Source organism: Equus caballus, chromosome 16, assembly GCF_041296265.1.
Source record: "Equus caballus isolate H_3958 breed thoroughbred chromosome 16, TB-T2T, whole genome shotgun sequence".
Taxonomy (NCBI): Eukaryota; Metazoa; Chordata; class Mammalia; order Perissodactyla; family Equidae; genus Equus; species Equus caballus.
The window spans coordinates 13,184,432-13,203,591 of record NC_091699.1 but is presented as its reverse complement, the minus strand read 5'-3'; the positions used below and the strand labels follow the sequence as shown (position 1 = coordinate 13,203,591).

At 58.1% G+C, this 19,160-nt stretch overlaps 1 protein-coding gene across 11 annotated transcripts in view; it reads left to right on the top strand.

Annotated features, from left to right (window-relative positions):
- IQSEC1 (IQ motif and Sec7 domain ArfGEF 1) overlaps positions 1–19,160 on the top strand; it is a 353,310-nt gene that overhangs the window by 197,031 nt on the left and 137,119 nt on the right. Inside the window, exon 1 of one of the 11 annotated variants that reach the window (XR_011426773.1) lies at positions 7,204–7,943. The exons of 8 other annotated variants lie outside the window; for them this stretch is intronic. Coding sequence is in view for 2 of the 3 variants with exons in the window: in XM_070237175.1 (XP_070093276.1) it covers positions 7,867–7,943 (77 nt within the window). In the remaining variant the exon portion in view is untranslated. Of the gene's footprint in view, positions 1–7,203; positions 7,944–19,160 lie in introns of those variants that run through there. 2 more of the 11 variants (XM_070237175.1, XM_023619879.2) reach the window with 2 other exon arrangements.

Sequence of the window (19,160 nt, the reverse complement as noted above, 5' to 3'; positions counted from 1 at the left end):
TGCTGGTGGGAGTGGCCTTGGTGGCTCAGCTGCCTTTCTGGCCTGCCCCTCCCTGACACGGCAGCGCTGCGCTTGTCTTATTCACTGTTGCATTGCCCTGCGCTCCGAGTACTGCCTCCAACCGTGTCTAGCAGCCTCAGTTCCCTCATCTGCAGGGCGGGGATAAGAGCATCTCAGGTCTCAAGGTGGTTGTGAGGGGACGTCAGTCAGTACTGGGCTCTGGGAGGCCGGCATGACGTGGGGGCTGCATGGTTAGCAGGTGGGATGAATGGGCCTGAGACCCCCACTGCCAAAGTTAACTGTTTCTCTAGACAACCTCCTCGCCGTGCAGATGGGAAACTGAGCCCCAGAGAGGGATGAGATGCCCCTCAGGTCTCACCCCAGGCCCCCTGCCTGGCTGCCCTGAGCTCTCTCTCCACCCCTCTATCCAGGGGGCCGTGCAGAGACACCCGCCCCCCCCGCCCCCACCACAGGGAGTTTTCCAGACTCGGGCTGAGCTCCTGGGGAGGGCACCCTGGCAGGATGGAGGGGCGTGGAGGCCAGCCTAGGGACAATCACCTCACTGTGCCGGCCAGTGGGGCCCCTGGGCCAGCGGACAGGGCGGTCTGGGGCCCAGAGCCAGGACAGGAAGGCGGAGGGTGACTGGGTAGGAGCCCTCTGTGTCCTTCCCAGAGGGAGGCCTTGGGGGGTGTGGGGCCTGGGCAGGACAGCCAGGCTGAGCCAGCACTGCAGCTCCGAACATCCGGCCGGTTTCTCAGCTCCCAGGAGCCTCTCTGTGGCGTCTGCAGCAGGAAGATCAGCCCGTTTCACAGAGAAAGCGGCGGGAACTGAGGCAGACCAGACTGGAAGCCCCAGTGGGTCTGTGTGGCACCGGCTGTGTGACACTGGGCAAATAGCCCGCCCCTCGGGAATGCATGGCAGACCAGATGACAGGCAGCCTGGCGTGGGGAAAGGCTTTTCTGGGCTCAAGTCCTGGTGCCATCCCTTACCTTCTCTGCATCTCCGCCTCTGGAGCCCAAGAGGCAGGATGACAGCCCCACTCTGACGCTTAAGGGTAGTGGCGAGGGGTGAGCCCCAGCCCAGCCCTCACTGTCAGATGCTCTCTCTCTGGCACCCTGGCAGAGCCCTCAGGAGCGCGGACTTGGGCCCAGTTGCTCACGTGACACCTGTGACACGTCTCATAGCAGATGCATATGGGCCTGGCGCGGAGGAGGCATGGGGTAGAATGGTGCCCTCATCTCCTCCCCAAACAGAGAAACCTCTGGAGCCCTGGCAATGGCCAGCGCTTGCCGGCACTGCCGCTACTGTGTCGGTCCAGCCTCTTGGGTCAGCATCATGTGTACCCAGAGCCGTGAAAACATTCCCGCCCTGTGACCCAGAAATTCCAGGAATGGGTCCCAAAGGCACCTTGCGGCTGTGCACAGAGACCACATTGATGGGGCGCTCCCGCGGCCCTGTTTACCGGGAGACGGAGCAGGAGCCAGGCCAACAGCCGCCGGGCCCGGGTGGGGCAGCGCCGGATCCCAACAGCTTTCGAAGGGTGACATGGAGGCAGGTTTGAAGACCTAAAAACACCCTTGAGAGAAGTGGGGGGTACACATTTTTACAGAACAGAACATATTTTTGTGTAACAAAAAGCATATAGACACCCAGTCATAGGCATGCGTTTAGACAAGGGCACGGCCAGAAAATATCCCCAAATAGCGACACTGGTGACTCCCAGGGAGTGGGGATGTGGGTGATTTTACTTTCCTGGTTGTGTGCGCTGTTATTTTCCACAGCCGATCCCGTGAGTGTGTATTACTTGTTTAGTAAGAGGGAGGAGAGTATAACGGAGGTGTGCCGCCTCCCCTGCCCTTGGAAACTGAGGTCAATTCCACGAATAAGCCCACTCCGGGCCTGTGACAATCTGGAGCCGCCTTGCCGCAGGCCCCCTCCCGGGTCGTGCCCTCACCCCAGACAGGACTCAGCCACCCGCCTCTTTCTACAAACAAGCCTGCTCGTAGAAGCTCCTGTGGGCTTGGGGCTGACTCCCCACAGCGGGGGGCTACGCGCAGGGGTCCCATCACGTGCCACATGGCCACCAGTGCCTCTTTCTACCCCTGGTCTCTGTTTCTCCTCTGTTCCTTCTCAGGGGCAAGCGAGGCAGGCCGTCCTCTGGCCCGAGACACAACAGCTCAGAGCTACGTGGGGCAGCCACACCCTGCCCCAGGGCCCTCTGGATTTTCCTTCCAGAAACCGCATGGTGCCTGGAATTCTTACAGCAGCAAATGCGTTCTTTTTAAAACTGACAGAACTTTCTAAGCTTGGAAGGCCCCAAGGGTTGGCTGCTTCCCTGTTAGACCCACTTGGGAGCTTTTAAAAACGAAGGTGCACATGAGCAAACACCTCATCAAGGGAGAAATACAGATGGCACATAAACACACGCAAAGATGGTCAGCATCATTAGCTGCCAATGGAATGCAAACTAAACCACAGTGAGACACCACTCCGCGTCTGTCAGAATGGCTAAAATAAAGAATAGTGACAACGCAAAACGCTGGCCCATTGGAGGACGAAAGCGTGTAGTTTCTTGCATTTGGGGGCCACATGCTTTGCCCAGGGCTGCCCACCTACCCCAGGACCTGACCCAGTGTGGCCTGAGCTGGCACAGCCCCCAGGGGGTGTGCTGTGGGGTCATTGGTCACCCTTTCTCACATTGCCACCTCAGGAGCTCTCTGGAGGCGGGGAGCAGCCTCTCCACTGACCACTGCAGGTACGGTCGCTCCCTCTACTCCGGGCCTGCTCGAGGACCACTGGGCCCGCTCTTTCTGTCGGCACCCAGGGTGGGCCCCCAGAGGCCATCAGAGGATATTACCCTCTCCATTTGACCCTAAGATTCCCCCAGGGATCGGAGGCTGACATGTCCCCTGAGAACAAGTACAGCCAGGAGAGGCCCCCCCAAACCAGGGCTCAGCTGAAGTCCCCTGCAAAGAGCAAGGCTCAGGTGACAGTTCCTCTGAGATCCCAGGTTGGTGATCTCCCCGGGGACCACCCTACAGCTGTGGTTCCCCTGGCGACCAAGCATGCAGCCCCAAGGAGACGCCGGTGGTTTCGATTGGTTTTCTGACTGTACTTGGTAGAAGCGGGTAGTCTGAGGGTCTCTGCCCTCATGTGTCTTGATGTTTCCTTAGGAGAAAGGGTTCTGTTCTTACCAGAAAGGGCTGGAGACTGTGGCCTCGAGGAAGGTGCCCTGGATGGAGGTCCCCACGGCTCCGCTCTAGCAGCTGGTCCCAGAGCAGGGTTGGCAAGGGGAGCCGTGCTCTGCGTAGCCACGTGAGTTGGGACGGAGGGGATGCCTGGGCTGCAGTGTAGAGGTGGCTAGAAGTTGGTGGTCCCGTTTAGGGGGCGAGAGCTGAGCTGCTCCCAGGAAAGGGCATTCTTTGTGAGGACCTGCAAAGGGTGGGTGTGGTCAGAGAGCAAGGAAGGGGTGAGGCAGAGGGTCGGGCAGGGCGGAGTCCTGCTGAGGAGCTCTGGGTGGGCATCTGAACCCACCTGGAAGGAGACTCACAAGGCGGCGAGCCCCGCACTGGGGACATCAAGCGGGGCCTGGCCCTCAGGACTGGGGTGGTAGGCGCTCTGCGGGATGGGGTGGTCCCGGGGACCAGCTGGGAATCCTTGGAGCTGCAAGAAGGGGCAAGGGGCTGCCATCTGGGCGGGGCTCCCTGGCCAGCTCGGGGCTGGGCAGCCCCCAGGGTGCGCCCTCGAGGATGGCAAGCTGGGTTGTGCACACATGTGCTCATGCATGCTCACACGCTCGCATAATCCATACGCGGACACTGCACAGCCACGTGTGGTCTTCACCTCGTGTGTGCATTTGTGAGAGCGACGGGCCCGTGTCTTCGGGACGCTCGGAGCCGCTGTTCGCCCGCTTCACAGAAGCCGCCTGCTCAGCTTCTTGGCTGGTGGGCAGAGCTGGGATTTGAACTCAGATCCTGGTGCGCACAGTGCCCGACGCCGTCGCACACTCCTGGCCCCCGTGTATACACCTGCTCATCCCACAGTTCCTCCTTCTGTGGTTGCACAGTCACACACACACACTCCAAAACGTTCGCCTGCTCAGTCCCTCGTGCACACCCTTGCACCATCACTCACACACAGGCTCGCACACGCCCACAGCCACACCCAGTTTTCAGCACATACGTGATTACACGCTCACACTCCTACACACTTGCACACTCAGGCGCCCCAGCTGGCCCGGGCTGCCGGCAGGTCTGCGGGTGTCCAAACAGGACGGATAGGCCCCTGCGTGAGAGGCTCAGGAACCCCTGCAAGCTGCTGAGTGCTGGCTTCTCTGAAGCCACCTGTGCTGTGGCTGGCAGTGCGGCCCCACCTGCTCTGTCCACTCTGCCAGCCGGCCAGTGGGCACCCAGCTCAGGGCCAGGTGTGGGAAGGCTCTGGAGTGAAGGGAGGGTGGGAGGGGCTCCTCTCCCTGAGTGTCTAGCTGGGGGCGGTCAGGTTTGACCCAGGCCCAGCTCTGGTCAGACTGGGCAGCTGGTCATGGTCAGAGACTGGCCGCAGTAACCACCACCCCTTGAGACTGACCTCCTGGCCAAGGACCCAGTGCCTTCGCAGCCCTGAATGACCGAGCTGGGGGTCAGGGCAGTGACAGCAGGGCCCGGGCTCTCTCCTTCCCCCTCCTCTGCTCAGCCTGTATTTCCCGGGTGTGTGGCACTCAAGGTACCGCGGGGAGCAGGACTGCTGCCCTTGCAGAACCGCCGTGTCAGGCGGGGAGCCAGCAGCAAGCAGGTAAAGGGATGGGGTTTAACGTAAACTGTCAGGTGGTGATAAGGGCTCTGAAGAAAAGTCAGGATAAAGAGGATAAGGAGTGATGGGAGGGTAGTCAGAGAAGGCCTCTCAGAGGAGGCACCATTTAACCAGACACCAGGAAGAGAGGGGGTGAGCCGCATGACTGTCTGGAATAAGAGCATCCAGGTGGGTCACAGCAAAGGTCCTGCGGTGGAGCACGCTGGGCACGTTTGAAGATCAGCAAAGAGGCGGGTGCTGAATGGGCTCTGCCCCCGTCCCTGTGATCTGGCCGTCACACACATCCTGACTTCTGGCGCTGCAGCAGCCTTGGGACAAGGCAGAGCCAGGCTCAGTGTTCCCACTTCACAGATGAGGAAAACTGAGACCTGGAGACCAGAGGAGTGTGGTGCAGACCCAGGACCAGGACCCAGGGCTCCCACCTACTCCCCCCCACCCCCTGGCCTCTGTGCCCTTGTCTAGGAGCAGCAGCACTGGCTCTGGGGCTTTGGGGCGCCTCTGAGAAGCCCGGCTCCCGGGCTCTAGGGGAGGAGGTGCCTTCCAACCAGGCCCGCCCCACAGAGGCTCTGGAGGCCCGTTCACAGCCTGGGAATCCAGAAACAAAGGTCCCAGCCAGGAATTGCCTCCTTTCAAAGGCACAGCCGGCTTCCTCTGCCACAGTCGTGCAAGGGAAGCTAATGTGCTTGTCCCCGGGCGGGGCGGGTGGCTGGCCTGGCCCGCACTGCCTCGGGAGATGGGCTCATTGGTCTCCTTCCTCACCGGCCCGGCGGTTATCAGCCCAGCTGTCCAGTGGCTCGTCTCTGCCCAGCCCTGGATGTGGGCATCCGGTGCCCAGCCCGAGCCCATTCTGCTGGTGCTGGGGGTGCCCCGTCCCCTTGCTGGGCCACATGCTCCCCGTGGGCACAATGAGGAGCTTGGCCTGGCCCACTCTGAGCGCCTTCCAGCTCTAACCATCCACAGCAGGATGTTTCCGAGGGAGGATTACCCCATCGAGCAGGGTTTCCCGACCTCTCACTGCCGACATTTGGGGCTGGATCAGTCTTTGTGGCAGGGGTCATCCTGTAGGATGCTTAGCAGCATCCAGATGCCATAGCACCTCCCTTCCCAGTTGTGACAACCAAAACTTCCTCCAGACATTGCTGATTGTCCCTGGCATGGAGAGGGTGCTGGCAAAATCGCCCCTAGTTGAGAACCACAGCTCTGGAAGCGCAATGGCCAGTGACGGACCCAGGGGGCACCCTCCTGAGGCCGGTGAGCCCAGGGCTGGGGTCAGGCCCCACGTTCCGCTCCAGCCCTGGACTCCAGCAGCCTGGTGCGGGGCGCAGAGCCTGGCCCCCTTGGGGCATCGGCTCCTGTCTGAGCAGGTGTGTCATCCCTCACACACAGGGTGGGGTCCTTTCTGAGCCTCTGTTTCCTCATTGTGAGCAGGGGAGGGTTAGCGAGGCCTCCTTGTAAGAATGCGAGGGGACCACAGCTTTGTAACGATGTTGCGCACACAAAGGACCCCGTGTACAGAAGGGCAAGTGTGCAGGGCTGGGGAGGGCGCCTTGTGCTTTGACGTCCTTCCACTCTGCTCTCCAAGATCCTTCATTCGTTCGCCAGACGTTGACTGGGCCCCTGTGGTGGGCCGGGCGTTGTGTGAGCTCATGGTGGGCTGTTCAGAGAGAGATGTGGGCCTGGCCCTGGAGGTTCTTGAGCTGCAGCTGGTGGGGAGAAACAGGAAAGAAATACACAAGTATAGACAAGATCATCGCAGAGGATGGCGTGTCCCGTGGAGAAAGTCAGACAGGGTGAGCACAAAGGGAGCTCAGGTGGCCAGGGAAGTGTTTGAGGAACCATCTCATGGGGATGCGGAGGCGCTGGGGAGGGCATTTCTGGCTGAGGAGCCTGCAAAGAAGGCCCAGAGGGCATGGCGGATGAGGGGACTTGAAGGGGCCTCCAGGAGGTCAGACGGTTGCAGGAGCCGGGTCGTGGAGGGCATGGGATGGGGCAGGAGTTTGGCCTTTAGTCTGAGAGCAGCGGGGGCCCCCAGGCATGTGGAACAGAAGAGGGGCATTTTAAATGCCCTGCAGCTGGTGTGGGGAGTGGGCGTAGGGAATGGGGAATGGCATGGTCAGATCAGAAGCTGGGGGCCCTCCAGAAGTTGAGGAGACAGGGTTGGCCCAGTGGTTCTGCTCTGTCGTCTGTGACTGCCAGGTCCCAGGGCCATGGAGCCACCCATTCTGCCTGTGGTTCCCCTGTCCCTGCCCAACAAGGCCCCTGGCTGGCCGCAGCCCCTCGGCCCCGCCGCTCCCCTCCCTCCCTCACCAGCGACAGGAGTCCCCTCCTGGCAGCCAATGAGCGGCTGTCATTGAGGTTCCATTTTAGATTTTATCAATGTGTCCCCGTCGCCCTGGCAACCGTGCAAGGGGCCCTGTCAGTCTTTCTCCGCCTGCCTGCCTTCAGAGCCGAGCTGCTCCCACCCGCACCATGTGGCATGAGTTTTGGCTCGTGCGGCCCGAACCAGGATTCCACCAAACGTAATCGGTCTGGCAGACGAGGCCTGTGCTTGTCTGTCATCTCGCCCCCGCCACCCCCTACCCCGCCAGCCTCAGCCGCTCTGGGCCAGGCAGGCGGGTGGCCAGTGGGCCGGGCCAGGTGCTGGTGCAGCCACTGGGAGCCCTGGGGGCCTGCAGAGCGGCCGTCAGGAGCCCCAGCATCCAGGCCCCGCGGGATGATGAGCCAGGGGCCCCACAGCTTGGCATAGCCAGAGTTGCCTCACTTTGCCCCGGGGACCCCCAGGGGAGCCCCAAGAAGCACCAGCCGCCAGAGACAGCAGCAGTCTGAGCCTGCCTGGGCGAGCCGCATGGGCGAGTCGCTAGGCTTTTGTGCGCGCGGCCCTTTGTATTGGAGGCGTGTGCTGCAGGAGCCGGCTGGGCAGGGCTGGCCATGTGAGTGGGGCCGCTGTGGCAGGCACGGACCAGGGCGGGCCGGAGCGGCCAGTCTCCCAACTCCCACAAGCCCCTCTCTGAGTCTCAGTGGAGGCGCCACGGCAGTCCGGAGGGAGACCAAAAGGCAGAAATGCTCAAGTTCAAGGCGTTTTGCCTGGATTACTGGCAGTTCCTGTGCCTGCAGCCGCTGCACGGAGTCTATAAAAGGTACGTTGACCTCCGGGGAGGACCTCTGCCACCAGGGTAGGGGGCTGCGAGGGGACGTTCACCCCGAGCCTGCCGACGGACCGCAGGGTCTCCTCGTCTCGGCAGCGTCTCGGCCGCCAGCCACGAACGGCATTCGTGCAGGTCACTTTGCTGCAGGTCACTTTGCCAGTCTGCTGGGTTGTACCCTCCTCTCTCTCCCACCCTGAAACTGGTAGGCTTTCTGTGGAGAAGTTGTCTCCCCGGGCGCTCTGTGGCCAAGCTCTGCGCTTCATTGTTCTTTGCTGCTGCGATCAGCCCTGGAGCAGACTTGCTTCCCAGCAGGTCTGGCCCACGGGAGGGCAGCCCGGCCCTGCCACAGTGCACTCCTCCCGACCTCCTGGGTGGCTCCTGTGACTAATGGGTTTGACTGCCTCTGGCCCACACAGGGATTTGAGGCCTATTTGGGGAGGAAGAATGGGGCATCTCTGGTCTGGAGGTCAGGTGACTGGAGTTCAAGTCCCTTCCCTTGCTGTGTGACTTTGGGCAGGTCACTTTCCCTCTCTGAGCCTCAGTTTCCCCATCTTTAGGGATTTGGACCTGATGACATGTAGTGGCACTTGGGGACTGCTCCCTGAAATGAAGTGGGCTGCAGACACCACATCCCCGAACGTTAACAGTCCTGACAACACCTGCGTGTGTTCTGTCCACACACACACCTTGGCCCAGACAGGCCGGTGCCCAGGCCACCAGGAGGGCCTCGCGGAGCTGTCGCCGTGGTCGTCCTCAGCGGCGTGGAATGAAAGCCCTTGGAGGAAGGGTTAGGGGACCAGCTCTTCTGGGGAATCAGCTTCTCCTGAGTTCCCGCTCTGTGAAGTCTGCAGCCTTGGCGGCTCTGGGGAAGCGTGGGAGAGTTCCTCTTCTCTTCTAGTAGGCTTCCTCCGAGGGGGCCGGGCGCGCAGGGTCTCACGGCAGCCTCAGAAAGGAGGTCCTCGCTCTTGGGTGGGCGCCAGGAGAGGGGCCCCTCCGCATCTGATTAGCACGCCCGCGGTCCTCCACTCGGCAGCTGGCTGGGCCGTCACCCCGCCCTGCCCCGGGAGTGCGTCCTCGCAGCCCTGGGCACCTGGAACATTCCGGCTGTTGGTCATCACGCGTCTGCTAGCATGGGGCCCTTTATGTGACTGTCAGTCCTCACCCCTACTGCCAGAGGGGCGTGGAGCCCCCATGTGGGGCAGGTGAGTGGAGCAAGGCCCAAGGGCGGGCAGCCAAGGGCGGCCACACGGTCTGGACCAGGTTTCTCTTGTTCTGAGATGGACCCTCTGTCGGTGCCGCACAGCAGGCCAGGGTCCTGGGAGGTGGAGGCGGCACCACCCTGCCCCACAGGGGCCCAGCTGGACAAGGCGAGAGTCACAGTCAGAGCCTTGACAGAGGAGCGGGACTGGGTGTGGGGCTTCACGGAGGAGGTGGCTGCTGTGCTGGCCGTGGAGGAGAGGCCGGGTTCCGAGCTGGGGAAGAGCATCTAGAGAAAGCCCAGAGGCTCTCACAGCGCGGGGGTCTTCAGGAGGCCGGGAGAGGCCACAGAGTCAAGAGGGGCCCCGGAGCCTGGAGTCCAGGACCAGGGGCCAGTGGGAGCCCGGGAAGGGTCTTTGGGAGGGAGTCGGGGGCTGAGGCACCTCTGTGTGAGGCCTGGCTCAGCCTCCAGGGGGAAGCAGTGAGAGCCCCATGGCCCCGCCCACAGTGAAAGGGTCTCATTCAGAGCAGGTGCTCTTTTCTCAAGGCATGCGCAGCCTATAAGGGGAAAGAGATCCACTAACAAGCCATGACACGTAAAGATGGCGGGGTAAAGAGAGGGGCGCAAAGATACCAGCAGCGTGAGGGAGGCCATCTGGGAGAAATCAAGGAAGGCTTCCCACAGGAGGTGGCATCTGAGCTGGGCCTGGATGTAAGAGTGAGATTTTTCCAGACAGGGAAGGGCACTGCAGGCGGAGAGCATTGCATGAACAAACTTAGGGAGGTAGGACTAAGCCTGAAATGGTTCAGAAAAGGTCAAAGGTGAAGCATAGGGTACATGTCAGGGGGCAAGAATAGGAAGGCCGGTGAAGTGGGTGAGGATAATGCTGAGGCTCACCAAGCGCCTGCTACATGTGAAGGCTGTCCTGAGCCCTGACTCCGTACTGGCCCCGTCGAGTAGAGGATGAGATTGTCCCACTTTCCAGGGGGAGAAACCGAGACAGGGGCAGGAGAAGTAGCTTGCCCAGAGTCACACGGCCTGTCAGTACTCCCAGGATTTCACCAGGCAGTCTGGCTTCGGGGGCCGCACGCTGCCAGCTGAGGAGCTCCGACTGCACGCCCTGGCAGATGAGGTGCTCACACAGGGGCCAGTGCTCTTTCCGGCATTTGGTGTCTGTGAATAACGGAGACGCAGTCCCTCGGGCGGACGAGGACGCCGGCTCCGTGGTCAGCCCTCATCCTGGCAGAGTGCACAGGAAGTCGCTTTCCCTCCAGGCCTGGGAAGGGTGCTGGCCCTCCTCCACGGCTCCTGTGGGCACCGGCAGGTCACCGCCAGGAAAGCACTTCACACGCTGCACTTAGTAGGGCGTAGGGAATGGGGGCCGTCCTGGCCCACACAGACCCAGCCCCAGGAAGGCTTTGTGGATGAGGCCGCTTGGCTTTTTTTCCTGATGCCATATTCCATCGTTTAAAACAGCAACCCAAAACTTAAGAGTATGAAAAGGGTGTTTTGCAGACAATGCATAATTAACCACTTCTAAACACAGGGTGTGCCAGGCCCCCATGAAGCTGTTAATTATTCTTCATTAAGGCTCTTAAATTAATGTAAAATAATCCTGGAGCGCTGCCAGAGGCTGGGACTTGGGGAGGACACAGCTGCCTATTCCACCGGAAAACGAAAGAGATGGCGCCTCTGCATTCTGCCTGGGGGGATGGCAGCCCTGCTCACCCTTTAGCTTTGGCCCAGAGGCCATTGTGGGGAGGACACAGACCCTCTCCCCCTCACCAGAGCCCAACAGACCTCAGGATACTCTTGCCAGTGAAATAGTTCAGGTGCAACGGAAACGTCGCGAGTGGGATCACCATCGCCCGCTCCAGAAATACACGGTTCCTGACGCAGTGGATGGCGCTGTGGACTCCCCGGCAGCCCACCCCAGCCCTGCTCCCTCAGAGCTACACCCAAGCAGTGCCCGCCTTTTGGTGTGTATATTTCCCATGCACGTTTTTGTAACTTTGCTAACACAAAAGATTGTTTGACATGTTTTTGAAATTTAGATACATAGTGTCATAATTGGCAACTTGTTTTTCCAAGTTTTTAATTGTGGTGAAATACACAGAACATAAAATTGGCCATCTTAACCATTTTTAAGTGTCCAGCTCAGGGGCATTAAGTACATTCTCAGTGTTGTGCCACCATTGCCACCATCCATCTCCAGAATGGATGATCCCTTTCATCTTCCCAAATTGAAACTCTGTCCCCATTAAGCACAACGCCCCATTCCCCTCCCCCAGCCCCTGCAGCCCCCGTTCTACTCTCTGTCTCTAGGAATCTGACGAATGTAGGGACCTCGTATGCGTGGGATCACACAGTATTTGTCTTTTTGTGACTGGCTTTTATTGCGCTTAGCGTAATGTGCTCCAGGTTCATCCATGCTGTAGCAGGCATCAGAACTTCCTTCCGTTTGGGGGCTGAATGATATTTCATTGTATGGACCACACTTTGTTCATCCATTCGTCTGTCAATGGACGCTTGGGTTGCTTCCAACCTTTGGCTACTGTAAACCGTGCTGCTCTGGGCATGGGTGTGCAAAACCTGTTCAAGGTGCCACTTGCCTTTTTCACTCAACATCTTATTGGTGACATCCATGTTGCACTGAATCATTCTCATTCATTCATTTTCGTTAGTGTATAGTACTCCATCGTACAAATACACCCCAATTTAAACATCTGTTCTTCTGTTGATATGTATTGGGTGGCCTCCCGTTTTTCGACACTACACACAGGGGAGCAGCGAGTGCTCTCGCAGGCATCAACTTGTGCACGTGTGTGGCGTTTCTGTGGGGTTTGTACCAGGGTGGTTGGTGAGTACCCTCAGCTCTACTGGGCTTTGCAAAACTGCCTTCTGCAGTGGTGGTAGCAGCGTGCATCCTCAGCCGCTGTGGGCGAGGGTCCCCGGGTCTCTATGTTCTTGCCTACACGTGATATTAAAGGCCAGAGGATATTTTAATGTGTAAAGGAGAGAAAGAGAGGGGTGGGGAGAGGAGGGCCCTGTGAATGGTGTGGGGCTCCGCCCGTACCTCCGCTGGGCGCCAGGCATCCTGAGTGGAGGGTGCAGGTGCCAGCCCCCTGTCCGTGCAGTGCCAGCTCCTCCACAGTGAGGTTCCCAAGGGTGGCTGGAACTCTGTGTGTCCCCTCGCCCCGCAGGCTGACTCTGGCGCCTCCCCTCTGCGCGTGCTGTGGATGCCCCTGTCTGGTTCCAGGGGAGGACTAGTTCAGGCTCCAGTCCACTTGTCAGCTTATTTCCTGGTGGGCAGGTTCACTGGCCACTTGTGCTGGGAGTAACCAGGCCGGTGCATGTAAGGTACATGCAAAGAAATGCTGGAGAGAGCTCCCCACACCGCGGCCACAGGCAGTGAACTCGGCGGACGGGCAGCTCCCAGCACACAGCCCAGGAAGCTGGGCCGGCAGAGATTCAGGGCCGGTCGGAGGCTGTGAGGGCACACACGTCCGTGCCCCGGCCTCAGCTCTTGGCTTGGAAGTTCAGTCCAGCGAGGAGTGGCTCGGCAGCAAGACCTGGGGCTTTGTGACTTGGGGGCCAGCGCAGGTTCTGAAGTCAGGCTGACTGGGAATCCAGGCTGGCCAGCCCTTTGATAATAACTATTGCTATTATTACTCACTTTGATTGAGCATTTGTGCGTGCTAAATGTTTACATGTGGTATCTCTGTTAATCCCCACAACAGCCTTGTAAAGTGGATACTGTTATTTTCGACAAATTTCAGACAAGGAAATGGAGGCCCTGAGAGGGTAAGTGACCTGCCTGAGGTCACAGAGATGGAATGGGGTCGATGTGACCCCGGCGATCGACTCCACCCAGCTGCCCTGCCTCGCTTGTTTTCCACACTGTTTCACGCTTGCTGGCTCCATGTAATAGCTGCGCTTGCTGTGGCTGCGTAACAGATTACACTAAGACTCAGTAGCTGAAAACAGCAGCAGCACTGGTTCCGTGGACCTGTGGTTTGGGCGGGCCCCTTCTACTCAGCCTCTGATGGGGCCCTTGAAGATGGGCTGCATTCCTCAGGAGCCTCACCCACCGCCCCCTTACCATCGCTCTCGCCATCAGCCGAAACCCCCACACGGGGCTCCCCACACAGCCTGGGCTTCCTTACAATGTGGTGGCTGGGTCCTGAGAGGGAGGGAGAGGGCCAAGTAGAGGCATGTCACCTTTCGTGACCAGGCCTCAGAGGTCATGCAGCATCATGCCCATCACACCCTCCTTGCTGGGACATTGCCAAGTCCTCACCTGGTCCCGGAGGAGGCGGCGCAGACTCCACTTCCTGACCGGGGTGGCAGGGCCTGGCAGAGCCTGTGGGACCATCTCGGACAGAGAGTCCAGACCCCTGCTCCCCTCTGATCTCACGTCCTGATGCAGTGGGCACAGAGAGAGCCGCACGGACTGGAGGGCACCTGGGGCACAGCTGGCACTGAATAAATGGTGGGTTTTCTTTTTGTTAACGAAGTCAAACAAAGTGTGGTTAATATTCCAGAGACGGAGTGATCATTTCAGCCGGGAAAGCCAGAAGGGGTTCCGTGGGGCCGAACCGGGGCCCAGAGGCCAGGAGGGCCGAGCCGGGCTCGAGGGGCTGGGGTCCAGGGGCCAGGAGGGCTGAGCCGGCTCGAGGGTGGGGAGCATTTTCTGGCGACACAGGGAGGGTGGTACTCACGGCAGAAGAGGCGTGAGAAGGATGTGAGGCTGGTGGTGTGAGGATTGTGTCTGATGGTCTTCGGTGGTGAGCAACAGAAATCACCTGTAGCCACCTAGAGCAGGAAGGCTGCTCAGGGCACTTCCCTGGGCACTTGAGAGGGTCAGCGGGGAGCTGGGGCAGTGGACGGGGCCCAGGGAGGAGCCCTGTGCCCCCAGATGCAGGCTCCCGGCTGTGGGGAAGGCTGACGGGGCCATGTGCCTCACTCAGGGGTAAAGTCTCAGGATGGAGTCTGCTTGGTTGAGCTCAGGTCCCACTCCTTGGCTGGGCTGGGAGAGTGGGGGGTTCTGTGGGACGCAGCCCCCAGGCACCCCTTGGCTTCCCCCTGTGACAGAGGCCTCTACACCTCCGCCCCACCAGCGCTGCACTCTGTGGGAGGCCAGTCCGTGGGCCACATGAGAGGGCTGTTCAGAAGGAATCTGCGTGCTGGGCAGTGCAGATGCCCCTGTGAGCACGTCCTCCTGGGTCAGGCACTTCCGTCGGACCAGAGCAAGGCCCAGAGGCCAGCGTGGAGGAGATGTACACCAGAAGGCTCGGTTTGACCCAACTCCCAGGGGCCTAAAGAAGCTTGTCTTCAGATAAGCAGTGAGAGATCAAGAATCAAGCAGCCAGAGCTGAACCCGTCCCCAGTTGAGAGAGGACTTGATCTACCGCAGTGGGACGGGGCTGCCGCCTCCATGAGCATGGCCAGCGTGCCGGCCCGTCTGGAGGGCATTTAAGATGGGCAGCACAGGTGGGCTTGCCTCTGGGGCTCCAGCCCTGCACAGGTGACCTTTCTCTCCTGGTGGCCCTCTCTGTTTTACAAGTTCCCTCTGGCGGCCGCAAGATGGGGGAGGTAGGTGCTAAGATCATGGAGGTTTCATTCTGGGGAATATTCTCACTGGGACAAGGCCTTACCAGGCTCTCCCAGACGGACGCTCTCTGCCCTCGGTAATTGCTGGACATCACACATGCGAGGAATTGTGCTGAGTGGCCATCCACTCAGCCATGTCTTGGCAGCCATCGGACAGGGGGGTCAGCCTTTCTGGGGAAGGGCATGCCAACCCGAGGGGCTCCGAATGCCCAGCCAACACACAGGAGGGAAGAACTGGGCCGAATGTTTGGAGCTGAGTCCCTTCTCCTGTGAGGGCCATTACAGGGTGACGTGTCCCCCCAGAATTCATATGTTGGGGTCCTAACCCCAGTAACTCAGGATGTGACTGTATTTGGAGAAAGGGCCTTTAAGGAGGTGATTAAAGTGAAATGAGGTCACTAGCATGAGCCCCAATCCAATAGCAGTGATGTCCTTATAAGAAAAGGAGGTTAGGATACAGACACAGAGGGAGGACCATGAGTGGTGGTTAATTTTATGTATCAAGTTGACTGGGCCGTGGGATGCCCAGACATTAGGGTGTTATTCTGGGGGTGTCTGTGAGGGTGTTTCTGGATGAGATGAACATTTTATCAGTAGACTGAGCAAAGCAGATTGCCCTCCCCAATGTGGGTGGGCCTCATCCAACCAGTTGAAGGCCTGAATAGAACAAAAAGGCTAATAGGGAACTCCACCTGCCTGACTGCTAGGATATCCGTTTTTTCCTGTGTCTGGATTCAAACTGAAACATCGGCTCTTCCTGGATCTTGTGCCTCCTGGCATTTGGATTAGAAATGCACCTTCAGCTTTCCTAGAAGTTCTGGAGTTCAAGACCCCCCCAGCTTGCCGACTGCAGACCAGGGGACTTGTCAGCCTCCATAGTCACGTGAGCCAGTTCCTTATGATAAATAAATATGTGCGCATGTGTGTGTGCGTGTGTCCCATTAGTTCTCTTTTTCTGGAGCACCTTGACTGATACACCGTGTGAGCACACAGCGAGAAGGTGGCCACCCACAAGTCGAGGAGAGAGGTCTCGGAAGAACCTAGCTCTGCAGGTGCCTTGCACTCAGACGCCCGGCCTCCAGCACTGTGGGACAACGAGGTCTGTGGTACTTTGCTTGGTGGCCCAAATGGACAGCCGCAGCAGCTCCTCTTCCTCTGGGGCGTGGGCACGAGGACCTGTACTCAGGCTTCTCGGGAGACGCTGTTGAGCAGAGTGTGCGCACGCGCTGTACACTCAGCAGAGCACACGCGGCTGGTGCGTGGAGGTCAGGCTGGGATGGGGGCGGGGTGAGCCAGGCACTCAGCCTGGGGGCGGGATTTAGTGGGCAACAAGAAACTCAGCAACCAAGTAAACAAAATGGTAAAGCTGGACGTAAAGACAGGCCGTTTGTTTCACAAGCCTGTGTTACTGTGCAAGGATGACGACCCGTTCCACAGGGCGCAGTGTCCAGCCCTGCAGCCCTGTGTGCCTGCAGGCCAGGTTTAGGAGGGTTGACAATGAGATGTGAAGAGATGGGTCTATGTGGTGCTGTGTATGTAATCCTTTTTTAATCTTAAATCTTTGTGAACTCTTTTCACTTGGTTCAAAGTACAGAAGGCTATTTTGGTAAGGGTACACAGGAGTGCACATTTTTGCTTTTGCATCAGGTTCCAATATGGGCCCACACCGTGCTGGTGCTGGCCCTGAGCTGGCCTGTCCACATGCTGCCTTCTCCACTTGCAGGGGGCCAGGCTGCGTGTTCTCCTGGGAAGGCCATCCTGAGAAGGCATTTCCATCTAGAGATTTGTAACAGAGGCTCAAGAATCAGGGATTGTTTCTCCCTGGAGGACATCCTCGGGTCAGTTGGCAACAGAACAAGATCGGAGGGTTAGATGGTAGTATCGAGTCAATGTTAAAGTCCAGACTTTGAAAACCGTGCTGCGATGATGTCAGAGAACGTCCTTGTTTTTAGGAAAGATGCTCTGAAGTAGCAGGGGCTTGAAGTGGGCAACTTACTCTCAAACAATTCCGGGGAACAAAGTATGTGTGTGTGTGTGTGTGTGTGTTTGGAGAGAGATGGAGAATATGATAAAGCAAATGGACATAACGCTGACATGTGGGGAATCTGGCTGAAGGACATACAAGCACCCTTCTTGCAACTTTTATGGAAGTCTGAAATTACTTCAGAACACAATGTTTAAGAGGAAAAAGTCAGGAGCTGCTGCGGGCTGGTTGCAGGTGCTCAGGCTCTCGCTCCTCTGGGAGCCCTCTGCCCCCATATCTCCCCTCTGCCTCCTTGTGAGTCCTTCAGGCCTCAGCTGGAATGTCATCTGCTCAGAAAGGTCCTCCCTGATCCCCTTGTCCAGCGCAGCTGTCCCCCAGTTGTCCTCCTCCACGTCCCCAGCTCTCTGTATCTCCGTCACGAACATCAGAAATCATCTCATTCATTAGCTTCACACTTGTCTCCTCCATCTCCTGTCTCCAAACACTGGGTCTATGGGACTTTGTCCTGCTCACTTCTGCCCTCAATCCTCCATGCCTGGCACACAGCAGGTGCTCAGTAAACATCTGTGAACCAGGGAAAGTTTAGAAGATCATAAGGCAGAAGGTCAGAACACCTGGAGTCTTGTGTTTCCCAGTCCCCCGCCCCAAGACTTGCCGTGTGACCTTAGGCAGTGCCCCCCGCCCCGGGCCTCAGTTTCTTCATCTGGACCCCCGCTCTAAAGCTTTAGGACTGTGTGATGCAGAAAGCCCCAAGCTGCTGCAGAGGCTCGGAGCCCCGCAGCCGAGCCCCACTCTGTTGCAGGGACTACAGCCCGTGGATCTGCCCCCAAGCTTGCCGCTGCTCCCCGCCTCACGGAGGAAGAGCAGAGGTGAGAGAAGGTGCTTCCTGGACCTCACCTGTACAGGCGGGCTCACCATGAGTGAGTTCACTTCTCTCCCAGGGGTGCTTCCTAACAAAGCAGGGGCAGGCTTTAAGCCCAGCCCTTTGGCAGGAAACAGTATCTGCCTGAAATTGAATAGCCTTGTCTTGTTTTCATGGTAACCTTCTACTTACAGCAAGTGATACTAGTTTTCCATTTGGGGGAGTGATATAAAGTTTCCTTTAAAATAAAGTATTCAGGGTGAAAGCCAATTAATTTGGTATTTTGTGCACTGGGTTATTTTTTTGTCTTTTTTTGTGTGTGAGGAATGTTGGCCCTGAGCTAACATCTGTGGCCCATCCTCCTCTTTTTGCTTGAGGATGATTGTTGCTGAGCTAACATCTGTGCCAGTCTTCCTCTGTTTTATGTGGGACGTTGCCCCAGCATGGCTGGTGGGTGGAGTAGGTCCATACCCTGCATCTGAACCCACAAATCCCAGGCCACCGAAGCAGAGTGTGGACCTTTCACCACTCAGCCACAGGGCAGGCCCTGTGCGTTGTTAACTTTTCATTGTTGAGAATTTGAAACATAATGGGAAGCAGAGTGAAGGGCTCCTCCGGTCCCCACCGTGCAGGCGCCTGCACCAGAGAGCGTGGCTTTGCCCCGCGTATTTTGTCTTTCTTCCACCCACTCCACACGTTTTTTCATGTTCAGCTTTCCCAGTGGTCTCCAAAATTGTCTTTTTACTGTCGATTTGTTCAAATCAGCATCCTAGGAAGACCGGTGTGGCGCTGCAGGCCTCCACAATCTCCCTGTACAGCTCTCCTTCCTTTTTCTTTTTCCCTTTTTTTTTCTTTTTTTAAAGATTGGCACCTAGGCTAACAACTGTTGCCAATCTTCCTTGTTTTTTTTTTTTTTTTAAGGATTGGCACCTGGGCTAACAACTAACTGTTGCCAATCTTTTTTTTTCCTGCTTTATTTCCCAAACCGCGCCCCCCCCCCCCCCCACCCCCCGGGTACATAGTTGGATATCTTAGTTGCAGGTCCTTCTAGTTGTGGGATGTAGGATGCCGCCTCAACGTGGCCTGATGAGCGGTGCCGTGTCCGCCCCCAGGATCCGAACCCTGGGCCGCCGCAGCAGAACGCGCGAACTTAACCACTCGGCCATGGAGCCAGCCCCACTCTCCTTCCTTTTTCATCCTTGCAGTTTATTTATTGATGAAATTGGCCATTTGCCTTTAGCGTGTCCCACATTTAGGGTTTTGGCTGATTGCCTCCCTGTCGGTGTCATTGAACCTGTTCTTCTGTCTCCTGTAGTTCCTATCAAGTGGGAGTCACATCAAGCAGCTTGATTAGACTTGGGTGCAATATTTAAGCCAGTTAATTTTAAAGCAAATATTAAATAACATGAAGTTAAATACTGGGATGTCCACAGAGAGAGTCTGCATTATGAAGATGGCGTAAGGATAGAGCTGGGACCTGTCTGTGTCTGGAGGAGAGTGGTGGAGAAGGATCAGGAGGGACAGACTCAGACAGGTCCTGGTGCTGAGAAA